Genomic DNA, 20,075 nt, shown 5'->3' with positions numbered 1-20,075 from the left:
GATGGCGGAAACTTAAAAAATTATATATGGAGTATCACCGAGGACACAGTCCTCGTCGAATAAATACACGCCAAAGATATAGTGTGGAACGTAAAAAACCCGCCATATTCAGTGTTTTCGTTTACCCTGAGCCTGAGCCAGTTGAAATATAGCCATACTCGCTACAATAAATTAGTCTTTGGATTATTCGATTTCGATATTCGAATTACTCAATTGGTTTGGAGATTCAAGCTCGCCCATTTATTCATGATGTAAATTATTAACAATAAGTATACAAACTTTCTATAAATGTCAAACGGCCGCATAAATTTTAACAGATCTGATGCTCGCTAGGTTTGACAGCTGACAGCTCAGTTTTGTTGACGTAAAATTGCGCGGGAATGCGTTCAGTGTAGCCACCAATCTAAGAAATATCTAGTTTTCACTCAACCTATATTTTTAATAACAGCAACACTAGTATTATTTTAACAAATCAAATCAAGTACCAACGAGATTGAATCGTTGCGTGTAATTGCATATAGCTAGCGTAGTATATAGTATATTAGTCTATGGCTAGCGACAACGGTTGGCGTCGATCGTTGGATCGGGTTGGGTCTGTGCGTCTGCCAATGGAATATGGCCTTTACCGTACTACCTGCTGTCTTAAGCCGCGTTGACACGGTCCAATTACGATCCAAGTAGACTTGGATAGGAATAATTAGTATGAAGATGTCTCATCCAAGTGACAGCTTCATACTATTTATTCCTATCCAAGTGACAGCTCCATACTATTTATTCCTATCCAAGTTAACTTGGATGAGTAGGACGCGGTCCAAGTAGCTTGGATAGGAATAATTAGTATGAAGATGTCACATACGAGTGCCATCCAAGTTAACTTGGATAGGAATAAATAGTATGAAGCCGTCATTTGGATGAGACATCTTCATACTAATTATTCCTATCCAAGTTAACTTGGATAGGAATAAATAGTATGAAGCCGTCATTTGGATGAGACATCTTCATACTAATTATTCCTATCCAAGTCTACTTGGATCGTACTTGGACCGTGTCAACGCGGCTTTACGCAGAGCAAGTGAATAATAAGGCATCCGATGCAAAAATCGACTTACGTAACGGCGCAAAACCTGACGCTCTCAAAGCCCGGGAAATAGACATTACCGCTCGAATATCCACTCCAATTGACTTAATATTGTAAATGACTGATGTTCAAATGAGCCGGCAATAGTGGTTAGGTCGGTATCTTCAAAAGATCGAACTTTTCCCGCCGCAGCTATCGGATATCAAAAACGGGCATCCTAGCGACATCTCGCCGCGAGTAGCGGCAAACTCGGTCACCTGCGTGAGGCATCGCCGTTCTACACCTATGCGAAGGAAGGCGAACGCCAAGAACCCCAGAACCAGGAGGGCGGGGTGGACGACATCCCATAAGGCCTTCGGCCAGTTTAAATATCCCACCGACATACCGTGCCGTAGTAAAAAAAGGCCGGGATCTACCTCAGCGGCGGATAGCGGAACTAACGACGGCCGCCGAGGTGCCCCCTCCACGCGGGCGGCACAAAGAAGCTTTTAAAAGAAGCTTGCGCAACTCGAAGAGGCCTCTTTTCTCCTCCGACGCCTTGAAGACCCTACCTGGGTCTCCACAGGACCTTCATCCGAAGGTGCCATCCACCAGCACGCCGCCAAACCCTGAGTACCCTGTATCAATATTTTTTTTTTGTTAATTTCTCCTTTGTAAGTATAACTTATATATTGTATAACTATAACTATACAATATTTGTATAACTATAAGTATAACTTTGTTTGTTAATAACTTTTGTCTTCCCTTTTTTTATTCTTTTTATTTCGTGTCTAATTTTACGCAAATTCATTCCAAGCTTGCCCCCCTTTGGGATTATATAATATTAAAGCCACGCCCTGTCAGTGAAAAAAATAATTCTAGGTATTATTGGTATTATTTTTAATTGTCATAGTGTAATTGTTTCGTAGCGTATAGGATCCCTTTAATGTTTAAAAGTTTTTTTTTTGTATTGCCGATTTATGTGTGCGTTAGATTATTCCGCGGCTGTGTTTAAATTTAATTCCCGCTCTATTAATTCGAATATTGCCCTTTACATGTTAAGGAATTAAGTCTAATTGACCTGTGAGGTTTGTAGTGTGGTATGTGGTACCACAATATACGCTAAGCGAGGTGTAAAGTAGTCAATTGTCGTCTTAAATTCTCATATTTCGTCCTTTTTCTTGGTTTAAAAAGAACGGCGTTTATCGATTTCCTGAACCCGTACTGCCATCTGTAAAAATCAGATAGAGGCACGTTACCTGACGCGCGAACCTTTTGCGTCGATATATCGATTTCTATGCTTGGCCTTCTTAAGTTTTTTTTAAAATTGTTTTGTTTACGCATTCCGTTATTCCGCCCGGGCAAATCAATCCTACCAAATAAATTAATTACGCCGGGTTAATTTCCGCGGGACAAAACCGTTCTTCCCGCGTGCAGAAAGGGCATTTCACCGGACGTGATTGTCATATGATCAGAGAGCTTTGTGGTGCCACATCTCACCAGATATACGTATATATAGGGCTTTCTTTGTCTTCGGTTGGTCTAATCATCAATACAACCGCACCCGTCTGACCAGCCAGCTTTTGACGGTCCACAATCCTCGAATATAAATTAAATAAGTATAATTTCTTCTTTCTTTTTATGCTATTGCCATCTGTGTTCAGTCCATAGAACACGAGGAAAAATGCACTTAATTAAATAAAATAATTGAGATAGAAAACCCGCAGGCGTACCCCTCCCTGCAAAGGACTTAATTCGAGGATTGTGGAGTGGCTTTGGGTAGCTGAATCTATAAAGCTTCAACCAGCGGTTGTCACACTGGGCGCCTTTGGCCCAGTAGTCCCAAACAAAGCCCTATATTGTTCGTACTTTATAGGAATAAATTGGTATGCAATTTTTCTTTATAATAGTAAGATTTTCGATTTGATACTTGTGATTTGACGTGTTCCTATGACAATATAATGTGTGCTGTACCTGCATGATGGATTAACCCCTTCAGGTCACTACGCTTGGCGATGTAAATTCCTCATATAATAGTTGATCAAATGTTCTTGTTTTTATGTAACTTTACGAGTAAACCTGTATTTGTAATAAATAAGATTGTAACCCAATATTTCTGTCGTCTACCGCATTAAATGGATCTCTGTTGAGACGATCGAGCGTTTCATTTCGACCACCCGAGTCTCCTTCCCTTTTCAATAGGTAGTTACATTATGTATACAAGTAAAATCTATCACCTCTTTTATAAAGCTACGAAGCCTCATCTGAGCAGGGCTGCCATCTTTTGGTCATCGAATTATAGTACGAGGTCCAAGAAATTATTGTAGTAGGTATGTATTTCTGTTGAAAATGTCCTCTTTATTTAAGTAGGTAGCTATTCCAATTGAACAGCGAATTCAATAAATTCCATTTTAAATCAATCAACGATTTAAACGCACAAACATCACATTTAAATTAATGTTTTTTGTTATCTTTTTTAGTTGCGTTCAACGTTATGAATCTAAATAAGCATATTACATTGTATTTCATTGTTTTTTCGCTAGTACCATTTTACGGTCAGTAGTTTATTATTATTTTCTCCTAAACCATTGAAATATAATACTTTATCTCTTTTAAGAAAATAGTATCACCATAATTAATAGTGCTGTAGTCAAAATTTGAACTAAATATTGATCACCATGAGGTGAATGCGGCTTCTTTGAGATTTAATAGGTTATGCCAGACTGATAAGACAATATTATATTCGCCGTACTACGCATTTTCGAATAGGAAAGCGAGGACCTCACATTTCTTTCAGAAACACACTTGCTTCATGTTTACTTACCTACCTACCTATATTGTTGGTGTTATTTGTTGATTCTCTCTGGGAATCAACATTCTTAGAATATTACAACATAATTTATTAGGTACCTACCTACCTACACTACTATTATCGATTAAATAAAAAACAAAGACTAAATAATATTAAGAATGCTTTTATAATAAATAACATTTGAAAACTAACCTCGGCAACGTGGCCGGGATTATCAGCATACTCTTGTTTGATGCAGATATTTGACTCTGGGTTATTTCCATGTAAAGACATATCGACCGAATGTTGCTCATCTGCATCAGGTTTGAAGTCAACTGCTTCGCGTTTTACGTCCATTTTACGCAATGAAAGCTTCCGTTCTCAAAGATTATCGTGTCACACTAAAGACTAAATACGTTTAAACGAACTGTCAAGCACTGGCCGCCGTGATAAGAGACCATAAACTTATTTAACATGGGGACGTCTTTTTTCAATAGTGTTGCCATAAAATGAATAGAACAATTTATTGTAAGAGGGGTTTTTCAGTCCGAATCATTGTGTAATATGGTACTTGTTAAAAAAACAACAGCACTGGCAAGCGACTTGCATGCGAGTTGCTGTAATTATATATCTTATTGAACTACGCATGCGCCGTGACTTGGCCACGTGACAGTGTATGTTAATATTCAGAGCTTTCGGGACTAATCCGTTGGTTGCATTGCATTTGACTATCGGTACAAACAACGATAATCTGGGCAAGTTTTATCACTTTTATCGTTTAGTACGTTTTGAGTTATAGGTAATGGAACGTACAAATTAATTTAGAAGGTGTAGGTATCATGGAATTAGTCAAACAGGTATCTTATTTAATTCTCTCAATAACGGATATATTGTATCGTTAAGAATGTTCTGTACTCTATACATAATTATTCTATAGGTTTGATTTTGACTATTCCATGGTTTACCTGTGCCCAACGATTAATTATTATCACTTCTAAATTGACTGGTGTTATACAAACAAGGAAGCAGTCTACATTCATCTCAAACCGATTAAATGAATTTTAATTGATTTGAGTTTTTTTACCTATATTCCATTTGAGTGGTTTCTCGCGACTGTGTTTTGCCTATCAGTATTCTCATTCGTAATGTATGCTTCAGACAAAATTATTAAATGCACACTGACGACGACGACAAATGTTTGTAAAAAACTGTAAAATACATTGAATAGGTACCTAGGAACTAACTATTAATACGTTCAGTAAGAAAGTGCATTAAATTATAATTACTCGTAAACAATGGAACTAGGTAATGTATTTTTAATTAAATTGAATTATGAGAAATGTCAATAAATAAATGTACCCACCAACTGAATAAACATTGTTCAGGTACCTATACCTAATCAGTCACTGTTGCATCAACTGTGTCACAAAAATTTCAAGTTTTAAGAAAATATAGTAGGTAATTAATTAAACATACATAGAAATTATAGTAAGTTATAATAGGGTTGGAAAAAAAGACACAAATCCAACAGAACAAAAGTTAAATCAATTAGAATTCAAAGTACCTCAGTTACTTTTTAACCTTTGGTCAACTAACAGCCCTTAGTTTCAGGATTTTCTCCTAATTATATCGATATTTCTGTTATATTTTAGCTAGTTTAAGTATTCGCGGGAGGTTCGTTTTTCTTCTTGAAGTTTTAATAAATCATTAACAATACTTTCACTGCAAAAAGGTTCTTTCTTATTAGGTATATGGGTACTTGCCAAGTAGGATTAGTATGGAGAACAAAATTATACCTTACTCGAGATCGGTTTCCTGCATATCCTTACCCGTTAGGTATTTCAGTTCCCATTATTTTTGTTTTCTCTGTGTATACATAATGGTATTAACTATTTTTTTATTCAACGAATAGGTAATCCACAAGATTTTTATAATGTAACATTCTTTTTATTGAACATACTGAAAGCAGGGGAACCCTGGCTAGCTCAGTAGGTCAGTGACTGGTAAAATATTTATTAAATAAATAATATTATTAATATATTATATCTGTGGGGTCCGGGATACTTGACACAGTTATTATTTTAAAATTATAAGCACTAGCGTATCGTTTGTTTTTATTATGTATATCTTTTTTTTACTAGTGTATTATTCTTATAATTAATGCGGAGAGAGTCGATTTGAGTTAAGTATAAAAAGTTATTAGTATTTGTTATAATGATGCCAGACGTGTGATCTGGACTGGAAATTTTCCGACTGACTCGTCCACGACTGTCGAGTTGCTGTTTTTCGAAAATCTTATTCGAGTGAGTATATTATTACGTATTATTACACGCACTATGAATTAAGCGTAGTTATACGCAAAGCAGCCATTCCACACCAATCTCAATCAGAGATAGAAGCACTTTTATATAAATTTGTGTTTCACTTAATCCACAAAGCCTGTGTATACTGTTTATAAATTTTGAATGACAGATATTATGTATAAATATGTTTTTGTGTAACTTTTACAAAAATAAAAGCATAAATTTATGAAATTATGTTGTTTTAGCAGTCCAGGCTGTATTGTGCAAAACCGTTTTTTTAATGAATGTTCATTCTGAAATGCAGCCAAATCTTATTTATGTAAGAAAAATCTTTATTTTTGCGACTACTTTTTTTAAAAAATCCTTCTAATTTACTCAAGTATTATGGGAATTTCAAAGTTCTGAAGATAATTCGAAAGTTTTGTAAACTATATATTAATATTTAGCTGCCCGGCACTATTTTTTACATTACAAAATTATATATTAAATTATATTTTATATATAATAAAATGAAAAACATATAATATTATTGAGTAAATAATGTTTATTAATTGAATGTACAAAAACACACCTTACACAATTAGGATTTGAATAATTAGGTACATAATATCTGTACCTCAGAGGCAGACGGATGCAACTCCGTTTTTGGGGAAAATGAGTTTTTTTAAGAATCGTCATGCTAAAGGCTTTATCTATTAGTGGCAGAGAGATGAAAGTCCTAGTCCAAGATATTCATAGCATAAAGATGCAAGTGCCATACCTACCTTAGAAGCAGAAGGATGCAAATCCAATAATCTACTAAGATAAAATTCTCTCAAACCGTCTGCAATATGTACTAGACGAGAACCAGCCAGGAGAACGAGCTTTAGAGGAGGATACAGCACTATGGACCATATTATCCAAGTCATCAGAGAAATCAGAGCGGTAACAGGAATACAAGCTGCCGCTATCCATGGGTTTTATAGACTATGAGAAAGCGTTCGATTCCATAAAGAAATTTTCAATAGAAGATTAATTGAAGACTTATTTAGACAACTTGACTGAAATGACAGGGGTCCCCATAAATGGAGAATACGTGAGTCATCTACGCTTTGCCGATAACAATAAATAGTAGTTTACAAGACTCAGAAGACCTCCAAAGCAGAATGCAGTAACTCGCTGGAGTAAGCAACAAAGTAGGCTTGAAAATAAATGTATCAAAGAATAAAGTCATGTTCAACTGCTTTGCGGGCCAAAAAGAGATCCTCATCAATGGCATTCAGCTCGAACAGGTGAAAAACTACATCTATCTGGCACAATAAGTGTCTATAGATGGATGTATATTTGATGAAATTGTTTGCAGAGTAAAGCTAGTGAGATCCCCGGGGTTCCAGCGGCTAGCTCAGGAGTCCATCGAACCCCGGATTCACAAAAAAAGAAATTCAAACGGTTAGAGTCCTATCGGAGAGGGGACGCTTACTAATTTTTTTTTCTTTTTCAAACTTCGCGTACCCACGCCATTCCACAAAAGGACTCTCGTGATTGGCCAAATTTTATCGCGTGATGTTTTTTTGATGTCACGAATCACGAGGACCACCCTGGCGCAGGCGCGTCGAAATTTGGACGTTGCCGACAAGCGCGGCAAAATTTATTATTTTTGAATCCTTATATTTAGTCTTAAAATTATCTCTTTCATCCATCATCATTTTTACTTTTTAAATAAAAAAATACTTACGTGGTTGAGCAAGGAATCAGATTAGATGTTTTATGAAGCCGTTTCTAGAGGTCAGGGTTACGTTTCGACTTGAGCTACTAAATGATTATTTTACACCGGGAGAAGCCCGCCTGTAACAGGGGTGTATCACTAGGCTGGAGTGCTTTTGGCCGCCTGAATCATTTCTTCGAAAATGTCTTAAGTGCAAAGTGTTCAACCAGTGTGTACTTCCCGTAACCACATGCGTATGAAACATTGAGCCTAAGTAAAAGAGAGATCCAGAAACTTGGAGTAGCACAACGTGGTATGGAAAGGTGCATGCTGGGCATTACGCAAAAGGACAAAAAAAGGGAATGAGTGGATAAGGGAACAGACAAGGATTAATGATGTGATAGAGTTTGCTAAAAACCTCAAATGGAAATGGGCTGGGATATGGCTCGAAGAAAGGACGATCGTTGGACAAATTTAGTCATGCAGTGGTATCCAAGAGGTAAAAAATATCCGCAAGGTAAACCTAGAGGCCGCTGGATCGATGAAATGATAAAGTTCTGCGGAAAAACTTGGCAACGCAACGCACAGGAACGAGAGAAGTGGAATCAGCTTGGAGATTAGCGAGGCCTTCATCCAGAAGTGAATAGATTCAGGCTGGTGATGATGATGATGACATAATAAAAATTAAAAAAAAAATGTGTTTTGCTTTGTTATATTTATACCTATAAATTTTTATTTTGGCTAGGTAAATAAGATACAAATCCACATTAACAAAATATCTTTAGAGGCAGAAGGATGCAAATCCACACTAGGTTTTTTATTTTATTTTTTTAGATATAAAATTGTATTATATTTATTCCTTTCTTACATATTCCAGAACAACTTGAATTGAATTAGAATAAAAAAAATAATGATCGTTCTATGTATATTTTCTTAGAAGTTATGAGTATTCGTTTAAAATAAAAATTGTTTTTTGGCTCTCCTGAACAATTGGGTAGGTATTTGGATTTGCATCCGTCTGCCTCTGTAGTACAGATATTATCATATGGTTGCTTTATGCAGATCGAAAATGGCATATTTTTAAAACGCATTTATATGACATTTTTGTATGATAGCAGCTTGATATCTTTATGCAGATCGAAAAAGTCATATTCGGCGATTTTCAAAATTTTTAAAACGCATTTATATGAGATTTTTGTATGACAACAGCTTGGCTGATTTGTACAGAACGTAAAACAAACGTGTGAGATTATGTAAATCAGAATAATTCATTTTTTTTTCAAAATTGTGGCTTGGCTGCTTGTGTATAACTACGCTCTATTATTTTAATCATAAAAAAAAACTAAATATTTTTCTATTATTTATTTAAAATATTTTAATTACATTACACACCATTATTACCACGCTAACATTTTAATTTATATACAAAAGGTGAAACCCATCACCATCATTAATCAACCTAACCTAACCGGGTTTTTAATCCACTTCTTATATTAACAGCTTTGAAAAAATATAAGACGTGGTACTTACATCTAAAAATAATTTTATTATTTTAACTTATCAACGAATTTTGTGCTTTAGGCACAGTGGGGGCACATCTTTGAAGACAATACTCATGTCGATAAATGCACACCAGCCTAGTTTTACTCTGCGAACAATTTCATCAAATATGCTGAATAGGTGGTTTATCACTTGTTCGAGCTGAGTGCCATAGCTAATGATCACTTTTAGCCCGCAAAGCAGTTGAACATGACTTTCGTCTTTGTTCCATTTCACCTGAATGAGAAGTATGATCTATTAACTTTCTATTATATTAACTCATTAAAATCAATCTCGTTTTTTGTGTGACCTATAACGAAGTATTCGTGGGCAATGATCGGTATTTCCAAGTTCACAATAGTACGTAGATAGATACATGCTGGCAATTACATTATACATATTCTAAAGAGCGAAATTGTAAGATTGAAAATTGATGTCTTTGCCAGTATTTTCGTAAAGGTACAACAAAACGCAAGAACAGATTTCGATGGCACCTGTGTTAGCCAAAGCTTTATTCCAAAATAGCATGATACGAATCTACCATGGCTAAATAGATATAGATAATTCGTTTAAACATCCGGACTTAGCTCAATAAAAAACAATAAAGGCGGTACAACATGAGGATTCCATCCCTGTAGGATTACAATACCTACATAATAGTAGGTCGTGGATTTCCACGTGGTCTTTTGGTTATAGATCTTCCAGGTTTCAGCACTTAGGATTAAGAAAATATTAAATTAATTATAGTATCAGAGGGCGCCATCTTGCCTGACTCCTCTCCTGGCATATTTCTATATACGGGATAAATCAGGACAAGAAAAATATTAAGATCATTTAAGAATGTTCCAAAATGGACACTAAAGCATGTTTATTGAAACCAGTAAAACAACAAAGATACACGCGGATACACAGCCACAGTTACATTATGAAAGTTACAAAATTAGGTTCGAACCAAATGCCAGAATACCTATCAACACAACTAGAGTAACCGGGGGGAGGTTATTAAAAATCTTAAGAACAAGGAATCTAATCCTTCAAACAATATGATACGATAAATACCGGGGATCCATGACGCCATCTTGCTGGCCTGCCGAGCGGCCTGCCCGTTCAACGTCCTTCCTTCTTCGCGATCCACACTCGACTAACTTCACTGCGATGCCCATTTCTCCAGCGACGCGCAGGCAAGACGCCAACTTAAAAATTGTTTCCGCGCAATCCTGCCAATCCGACGATGTAACACAATCACAAGTTGCCAGGGTTTGAAAACGTATATTAATCACGAGTCCGGGAATAATAACGTTACAAGCATCGACCTAAGAGATTGGACAGTGCAATCTTTTTTGCGTTGACCCTTTTTGATAATTAGGTAGATATTATCAGATAAATTAAAAATTAAACATAAAAAATATAATGCTACATCAAGGGAATTGGAGAACGGCGTGTAGATGAAAAAACATCACAACTGAATCCACAGACTTGGTGGCAATGGAGTCATGGGATTTTCCATCACGAGAAGTTTGTTTATTTTTTTTGATACTCATATATTATCTAAACTTTTTTTTCTTACTAGTATCAGCGTTCTTGAAGGATTTAAATTATTCGGCAAGTCTTTATAATATGCAAGAACAACAAGTATTTTATTTAAATATAGGCAATAATTTAATGTCATCAGCAAATCGACGATCTCTATATTAATGCAATGCATTTAAAAAGATTTTTACGAAAATGTTACATTTTATGTTTAATAAGACTTTGAAGTCGCAAGCACTAATATTTTTTTTCACCAGTATGTGTCATTTCATGTCTTTTAAGCCTAATACGATCCGAGCATATCTAGGAACACATTTTGCATTTACAAGGTTTTTTTGCACCAGTATGCGTCATTTTATGTCTTTTAATACTACTATGATTCGTGCATCTATATGAGCACACATCGCATTTATAAGGTTTTTCACCAGAATGCGTCATTTTATGTGTTTTAATAGTACTAAGCTGCGAGCATCGATAGAAACACACATTGCATGTATAGGGCTTTTCACCAGTATGTGTCATTTTATGTGTTTTAAGACTACTAAGATTCGCGCATCTATATGAGCACACATTGCATTTACAAGGTTTTTCACCAGTATGTGTCATGTTATGTCGTTTAAGATGGGAAAGTCGCGAGCAAATATAGGAACACACATTGCATTTAAAAGGTTTTTCACCAGTATGTGTCATTTTATGTTTTTTAAGATCACTAAGATCCCTGCATCTATAGGAGCATACATTGCACATATAAGGTTTTTTAGAACAATGTATCATTTTATGTCTTTTAAGACTACTAAGCGTCGTGCATATAAATGAGCATATATCGCAATTATAAGGTTTTACACCAGTATGTGTCATTTTATGTGTTTTAAGAGTACTAAGCTGCGAGCATCGATAGGAACACACATTGCATTTATAGGGCTTTTCATCAGTATGTTTCATTTTATGTATTTTTAGAGTACTAAACTGTGAGTCCGTGTGAATTATTTTGTGACTTTTAAGAGCACCACAGCATCCAAAAACTGCGTTACATACACTGCATATAAAATTACATGAGAAATGTATTACCCTTCTGAGAATAAGTCGTAATTCCTTCGGATTATTAAAGTTTAGGATTTCTTTTTTTATATTTTGTTCATCAATCGTCACTTCTGAATAATGTATAGTCCTATCATGGATTCCATCAGGTGAGCAATGTTGACTCCTATCTGTACCGCGATTTCGTTTGTAAAATCCCTCGGTAGAAACCTAGAAAAGTCAAAATTGTTCTTTATATTATAATTTAAAATTATGATTTTATTATTCTATTTAAGTAATTTTGTCGATTCTTTTTGCAACTTTAGACATAATAAGATAAATATCTGATAGTGACAATGACCATAAAAATACATATACATACAGTCAATAACCTCTGTACAAATTATTTTGCGACTTTTTATAGCACTCCTGCATCCAAAAACTTCGTTACAAATGCTGAAAATCAAATTACGTGAGAAATATATTACCCTTCTCAGAATAAGACGAAGTTCCTTCGGAGTATTTAGTCTTAACACTTCTTTTTTAACATTTTGCTCATCTATCTTCACCTTTGAATACTGCAACATTTGATCTTGGAATCCATCAAGCGAGGATTGTTGACTCATAACTGTATCGTGATGCCCTGCAAAACATCCATTCTTAGAAGCCTAGAAAACCAAAATTATCGAATTTTATTTTATATATTCGTAATGTTTCATAGTATTTATTCCATGTAAATTATTTTCTTCAACATCTTAAGACAATATCAAGTAAAGAAATGAAAGTATAACTGACGATTATAGACGATTATATTACCTACTTAGCAATATTCCCTGTAAGGTGTGCGCATGTGCGCGCGCTCACCTATGAAAATGCGTCCCCACACATGCTTTCACACGTCCTCACACAAAAATATTGTAAAAGAGAGTTTTCGTGGCCACATTTTAGTATGAACTACAGGTGTGTTCAGTGTACATAATATATAGAAGGTACAATAATTATACTTGTTAACATAGAAATAATTATTCTTATAGAAAACTTATCCCCTACAATATTGTCAAAAAGTAGTTGATGTGATATTTCAATTGCGATTATTAAAAAGAAATCCTGCGATAAATTTAAATTGGAAAGGCTCTCTAAAAACGTCGGAACAGAAAAGCCATCTTCAATGAATTTGCAAGAAGTAAGTATGCAAAGAGAGTTCATGTCTGTAAAGAAATGGATTGAATGAAGATTGTTCTTTTAAAAATACATTTAAGTCAAAAAGTACACCGGGATGCGACTTATTACGAAATTGGAAAATTTGAAAATAAGTGGGAAACACCCGAAGACAGAAATAAAGGATTGAGATCACTGAGCGCGTAAAATCTGGTTGTGATCTTGTCTAAGTGTTAATAATTATTGATTATGTTGATTGATAATTGGCTACAAAAATAAAAATGCTTCTGTGATTTCTGTACAATATATTCATAATCATGTATGTAAATACACAGATATTTCCGAAAGCTGGCGAAGTAAAAATTATGCGTTCAAATTTGATTTTTTTTACGAGATACGGAAACTTGGTTTCATACTTTAATTGTTAATGAAAGTACGGATATTTCTGTGGACAAATTGCTATATTTAATTTAATGATCCGCATACTTAATAAAATATAGAGGGATAGACATCAAATAAATAATGTTACCAAATGATCTAGTATGTAAAAAAATGCACCTCTATATATCATGCAAAATCAAATACATAAAAAACTCCGATCGAATTATCGTAAAATACTGAGTACCTATATAAGTGGAATCATCGGATCTTATTTCTTCAAAAATGAGGCAGGAGGTAGCGCTACGGTAAATGGAGATCGTAAAATACCGGACCATTACAATATTTTTTTGGTGTTGAAAATATGGACGACAATGCCACGAGGGGCTGTACAACTAGCGTAGCTATCAACCTATTGAAATCAAAGATGGATGAACATTTCACTTGCGGGACTATTAGTTTATTTCAGCACATTGGCCGGAATCCTATAGAGTTTGATTTTTTCCAATAGCTATATTTTATTACTGAAACGGTGACGTAATTTTAAATGGGATTATGGTGTTATTTCTATACAAGGCGGTCAATGCTTTCATGTATTATTATAATGTAAAATTAAAACTTCAGCGAAACACGTATCGGCACACACATATGAAAGTGGTATGGGGTTATTGGGGTTATTTTCAATAAAATACCCATAATAATTCATTATAGATATTTCAAAAATTAAAAGTAAGTAGTAGCCGTCAGAATTTGCTAGAATCAATGCCCTGCGCAGAGTGTGATTCGTATATGAGCATCCTATCAGTAGTTATAGCTACTTGGTAAGATGTTATACATAGTTATAACTAGAAAGACATAACGAGGAGTGTCTGGCCATAAGGAATGCCTTGAGAAAGTGAAGGGGTCACGGTTGAATCAACGAAGAAAACCGATAGTCACCGCCATATATATATAATTTGTGAAATGCGTAGCGAGTAACATACGGCTATCGCAATGTAAGCATGGTATGAAGGCGCATCATATAAACAGTATGTGAAATGCAGTCCGCCGAGTGTAGTTAGTGAAACACACCCAGTGGAAACTTTTAGTCTTGGTTTTATTAACACGTAAAGTTGGGAAAGGTATTAATTATTATTGAATATCACTGTCAATAAATGATTTAAAAAAAAGAAAAGGTACCTCTTTGAATTATTCGGACCATGTACAATCCCAATAAAATCATAATAAATGTGCATTGCATTAACAGATTTTGTTTTTACGAGAAATGGATGTCAACCACTTGCTCAACTTACTAGGTTCATACTGAGACTCATACACAAATTGAAAAACAATAGGTTTGAACCTGGCAGCCACGACGTTATTGGCCGACGCTTAAGCCGCGCGGCCATCATTGTACATTATTGGTCGTTTAATAATGAATAGTTGCATGAAAAGTAGATATCCAACATTTTTAAGACAGTTATGACAGAATGGTATTAGTACTTACATTCAAAATTGAATTAATATATTATAACCCCTTTGCCCTCCTGAAATATAGGCATTTTTCCGTAATGGGCATTCCAAAACTATTAATCAGTCTTAGAGCATGCATCACATGTTCTAAGTACCTACATATGCATAGTTTATTAAATAAAAATGTGTTGACTGATTAGGTAGGTACTTATGTAAGTTCGTACCAATTCTGCCGCTAAGGTATTTTTTACTAAGCCAACTGTAATAATTACTGATCATTTCATACAATCTCATCGGCAGGAAGATATTTTCGAGTCTTTTCCACGGCAGTAAACCATTAATTTAATGTTTTAATCGTCTGATATTTGCCAGAGTTGCATTATTTAAATATTACAACTAATAATCATACATATTTTGTAAGAAGTGAAAATGTAGTAAGGGTTTAATTTGTAGTACATAATAAATGGATAAGTTATATCAGTATAATAAACTATATCTGACGAATTTCTTCCTCAACAAATAATTTGACAACATTTGCGAATGCAACATTCTTCTAATTGAACGTACGTAACACCCTTTACTATGTACCTCCATTATAGATTTTTTTTAATAATAACCTAAATTCACGCATTTTATAAGCAATTCATCTAAAAAAATACTAGTTAGTTTTATTGTATAAAGATAGAATGACTGTGGCCTAAATGGTTGATAATTTTCGGAAAAAAACTACGTTTAGGTACTGCATGAGGCACATTGCTGTATTAAAAGTCTCCTTAACGAAATATACCTTGGTAAAACTTATTCATCAAAAGTTGGATACTGTGACTGTTTGTAGTGTCATTGAAGATTGCGTACCTGATTTTCTGGTCCACAGTCCAAATAAGAGCAGCCAGGTTGTGAGTCCACGTATTTGAGTTCCTGTATTGTGTCTTCAACATACTCGTTGTTCAAGTCAAGTCCATCAAAAATCGCCTCAGATTTTATGACACGCGAGTCTGTTAAATGTTCCTGTAAAAAAAACATGTTTTCATACACTTAAAGGAAATCGGTTATGTCTTTAGAGTGCAGAAGCGATATAAATAAAATAGATATGAATCAATACAAAATCAGTTTTTGAAACTAACCTCAGATGCACAGCTGACATCGTCGGCATTCGCTTGTTTAATATTCGTGTCGCCATCAGGGCTGTTTGAATAGAATATTGGCACAACAAGCCAATGCTAACCTTCTGCATTAGTATGTAATTGTTGTGGTACAAGTTTAATATCCATGTTACCTACGTCTTTAAAGCAAAAATGCCTCACATAGTCAATTATCAGAACAAGTAGTTTGACAGCTAGGTACCTACTGATCTTCGTTTGTCGTTGCAATCCGCCATAGACAAATCTTTGGAATTGAGTGTTAGGGATTTATTGTAAAGTCGAATTGAAAGAGTTTTCGAGTCGATATATAAATCAAACTTTAAAATATATAAGTAGGTAAGTAAAAGTATATAGGTAGTTATGTATACAAGTAAAATCTATCACCTCTTTTATAAAGCTACGAAGCCTCATCTGAGCAGTGCTGCCATCTTTTGGTCATCGAATTATTGTACGAGGTCCAAGAAATTATTGTTGTATGTATTTCGGCAAAAATTATAGTAGGTAGGTACGCGATGTCATCTGTTGAAAATGTATAGGTTTTTTGTTTCTCACAAAAAACTAGCATTGAATATGAGAAATTTCGAGATCCTTTTTATTAAAGTAGGTAGCTATTCCAATTATACAGCGAATTCAATAAATTCCATTTTAAACCAATAAAGGACTTAAGCCTAAACCACTTAAACGCATAAACATCGCATTTAAATTAATGTTTTTTTATTTTTCTAGTTGTGTTCAACGTTATGCGTCTAATTAAGCATAATATTACATTTTATTTTATTGTTTTTTCGCAAGTACCATTTTGCGCTGAGCAGTTTATTGTTATTTTCTCATAAACCATTTAAAAATATTCCTCTATTACTTGAACATAGTACCTACCACAATAAAAGTGCTGTAGTCAATATTTGAACTAAAGATTGACAACCATAACGTTTATGAGACATGAAACGTCAAACCAATTCGGACGATCCATAGACTAATGGCAATCTGTCAAAGTGTTGATAAGCATTATTCGGCATTTATATATCGTGAGGTGTGCATATAAGTATGTTAGACATTTACACCATAGGAGTTTACTTGAAATATGTATATTATAGATTAATAATCAATACATGTTATTCATAAGTAACCATACGCGAACAAGACGCCGCTTTTGGTCTTATTATCTCAAAATCCAGCCATTTTTTCTATGCAAAGAATTCGATTTAATAGTATTACTATAATTATTATGTCAGACCAAGAATTTATATTTTGTAACATAGATTCAAAGCTACACGCTGAGTTAAATCAACCCGGAATGATTTTTATTTATTAGCTAACGAATTTTATTAATTTCTTTTTTTTTTGTTAATTGTCAATTCATGGTGTATTCATGTATTGTTGTTTTTATTTAATAATTAGTAATAATAATATTTTTTTTTGTACTTATTCCACTTTTAATCAAGAGATTGGTACCGGTTTCGTCCGCCTCAGAGGGACATTTTCAACTCAATTTTATCAATTTAATATGTTCGATTGTCGTCTAAGTCACAATATCATACTGTCGACATGAACAAGTGGTCAATAATTATGAAAAGCTTTAATCAAGAGTAATTTTTAAAAACTCGTCATACCTATAAATCTTATAGATTAACTTAACGGCTACCTATTCATGAAGCATTCTTTATATTTTGTACATTTAAAATGAATGAATACGACAGTTTGTTAAATTTGTATTATTGTAGACTACGATAGGAGGTTAGAATTTCATAACAACTTGACGTTTCAATAAATATGTTTCTAATATTAATACTTTCGACCGAAGGTACTTGATGGAATTTGAATTTAAATACTAATGGATTCAAGCTCTGTACTATTCCATTTAAGTCAAAAACTTATTTGACTAAACTTAAAAACTTCATTTGACTTAAATGTAATAGTACAGAGCTTGAATCTATTAGAATTTAAATGTGTTTCTGTTTTAGAGACTAATATGTTATCAATTAGTTTTAAGTACTGGCAACACTAATCAGTTGTCAGAAAAGCGTTTCCGTGGACATTCTACCAAACGGTTCCAAATCAAATAAATCAAACGGTGCCATTTGATTAGTTCAATTCAGGTTCAATGATACGAACCTAATATAATTTATTGAATCCTACACTACTATTATCGATGGAATAAAAAACAAAGACTAAATATTAAGATTGCTTTTATACTTAATAACATTTGAAAACTAACCTCAGCAAGGTGGCCGGGATTATCAGCATACTCTTGTTTGATACAGGTATTTGACTCTGGATTATTTCCAAGTAGAGACATATCGACCGAATGTTGCTCATCTGCATAAGGTTCGAAGTCAACTGCTTCGCGTTTTAAGTCCATTTTACGCAATTAAAGCGTCCGTTCTCAAAGATTATCGTGTCACACTAAAGTCTAAACACGTGTAAACGAACTGTCAAGCACTGGCCGCCGTGATAATAGACCATAAACTAATTTAATATGCGGACGTCTTTTTATCGCAGTGTTGCCAAAAATTGATTAGAACAGTTAGTAATACTCGTACTCTCTACCTTGTTAGGCTTAACTATATTATAATGTATATATGGAAAGTTTGCTGGTTGTAATAACTTTTTATTGTCATATTTTAAATTTCTGTAATCAATATGTAACTCTTTGTTTTCCTTAATAAATAAAAAATAACAGGGGTTTTCGGTCCGAATGATTGCGTACCTATTATGGTACTTGTTATAAACGCTACAGCACGGGAAAAGAGACTTGCAGCGAACCGCTGTTATTATATACCGAATCATCCCACGTATGGGCCATGGCGTGTCAACGTGACAGTGTATGTAAATATTTACAGCTTTTGCGCCTAATCACTTTGTTGCATTGCATTTCGAGTGCTTAAAATCAGACAACGTTATCTACAAAAAAGTGTTTTTTTTTTTTTTGAGATAACGTTATTTTACATTTACGGCAACATGATAGTCAAACAACGTTATGTCAATCTTTTCTAATTTCTTATTAAATCGTTAGTAAAGTTTACCGCTAACTACATAAGTTACCCTTGTTTTCATATTTTTTTAAAACTATCCCTATAAATTTTAACATCATCATAAGCAAGATAAATGTACAATACACAATAAATTATAAAATATTAACATTAGGTTTTAAATAAACATTTCCCTTGTTGAGTTACAAGAATCTAAAATAACGATTTTTGGCTCTCCTGTAAAGTTGCACTTTTGTAGATAGTGTTGTTTGACACTAAGCCCTCGATTTGACATTTGGTGTTCAACGATTACGATAGGATGAAAATCTACAAAATACCAATTTTGTAGAAAATACCAAAAACAACGATAATCTCCGTAAGTTTTATCACTTTTATCGATATCGTCTAATACATTTTGAGTTATAAAGGAACAAAGTCAAACTTGTATCTAGGTACATATAACATGTAGGTATGTAATTCCCTTCATAATGGATAGGTACTATCATACCCATGATTGTTGGGCCTCTCCCGATAGATTAAATTAATTATTAGGTATAACCAATGCACCTGACCTCCTAGTCAAGAATGTGCGTACGTACGTCCATTATTCCTTGATTAATTGTAAAAATGTTTAACATGTACTTAGCACGTAAAAATTGTATCTATCTAATTATAATAATAGTCAGAGAAGAATGTGATTTGTCGAATAAGAGAGACGAGTATGTAAGGGAAGGATGGCAACACTGCTTAAGAAAAAGAAGAGAGTAGAGGTTGCCATTTAAAAAAAACAAAAAAACACTGTTCCTCGCGACTCAAAGGGTAAAAAAAATATAAATCGAGCATGGATGTGAAAAATGGGATACGGAGTGAAAGGCCGTAATTGTGAACGATAATAATTATTAATAACCAAACTAAAATTAGTGCATAAAACATTGGAAGTGTAGGTAATTAACTAACACGTGTAATATAAAAAATATATAAACCGAATTATAATAAAACTAGTGTCATTTTTAACCCTACCATGAAACAGATAGATACCTATTTAGTTTTAATTT

General features: G+C 34.1%; 1 protein-coding gene across 4 annotated transcripts; it reads right to left on the bottom strand.

Annotated features, from left to right (window-relative positions):
• Nucleotides 1-10,209: 10,209 nt before the first annotated feature.
• On the bottom strand, nucleotides 10,210-18,519 carry LOC147076590 (uncharacterized). Of its 4 annotated transcripts, none has more exons than XR_015069323.1 (4): nucleotides 18,267-18,507; nucleotides 15,765-15,917; nucleotides 12,410-12,589; nucleotides 10,210-12,152 (listed from the first exon to the last, which is right to left on the bottom strand). XR_015069323.1 is itself a non-coding variant. In XM_085940345.1 (4 exons), the coding sequence occupies exons 1-3, from the start codon at nucleotides 18,408-18,410 to the stop codon at nucleotides 12,544-12,546; spliced, it is 318 nt and encodes a 105-aa protein (XP_085796471.1). In that variant the 5' UTR covers nucleotides 18,411-18,519; the 3' UTR covers nucleotides 10,212-12,152; nucleotides 12,410-12,543. The 4 variants fall into 4 exon arrangements, 1 of the variants encoding a protein (XP_085796471.1); XR_015069324.1 differs by lacking the exon at nucleotides 18,267-18,507 and adding an exon at nucleotides 16,034-16,191; XM_085940345.1 differs by having other exon boundaries at nucleotides 10,212-12,152; nucleotides 12,410-12,564; nucleotides 18,267-18,519.
• Between the last annotated feature and the right edge of the window lie 1,556 nt (nucleotides 18,520-20,075).

This window comes from Rhyacophila brunnea, unplaced genomic scaffold (genome assembly GCF_057557595.1).
Source record: "Rhyacophila brunnea isolate RB1 unplaced genomic scaffold, BYU_Rbru_1.0 scaffold_13, whole genome shotgun sequence".
Taxonomy (NCBI): domain Eukaryota; kingdom Metazoa; phylum Arthropoda; class Insecta; order Trichoptera; family Rhyacophilidae; genus Rhyacophila; species Rhyacophila brunnea.
Note: the sequence above shows the minus strand (reverse complement) of the source record. Positions and strands in the feature narration are given on the sequence as shown.

What these genes read in the sequence shown, in the direction of transcription:
- LOC147076590 (XM_085940345.1), bottom strand. Translation starts at nt 18,410, where the DNA reads ATGGACTTAAAACGCGAAGCAGTTGACTTCGAACCTTATGCAGATGAG. An exon ending in ATCCCGGCCACCTTGCTGAG is followed by an intron (nt 15,918 to 18,266) that starts GTTAGTTTTCAA and finishes TTTTTTTTACAG; the next exon opens with GAACATTTAACAGACTCGCG. An exon ending in ACTGTGGACCAGAAAATCAG is followed by an intron (nt 12,565 to 15,764) that starts GTACGCAATCTT and finishes GATGTTTTGCAG; the next exon opens with GGCATCACGATACAGTTATG.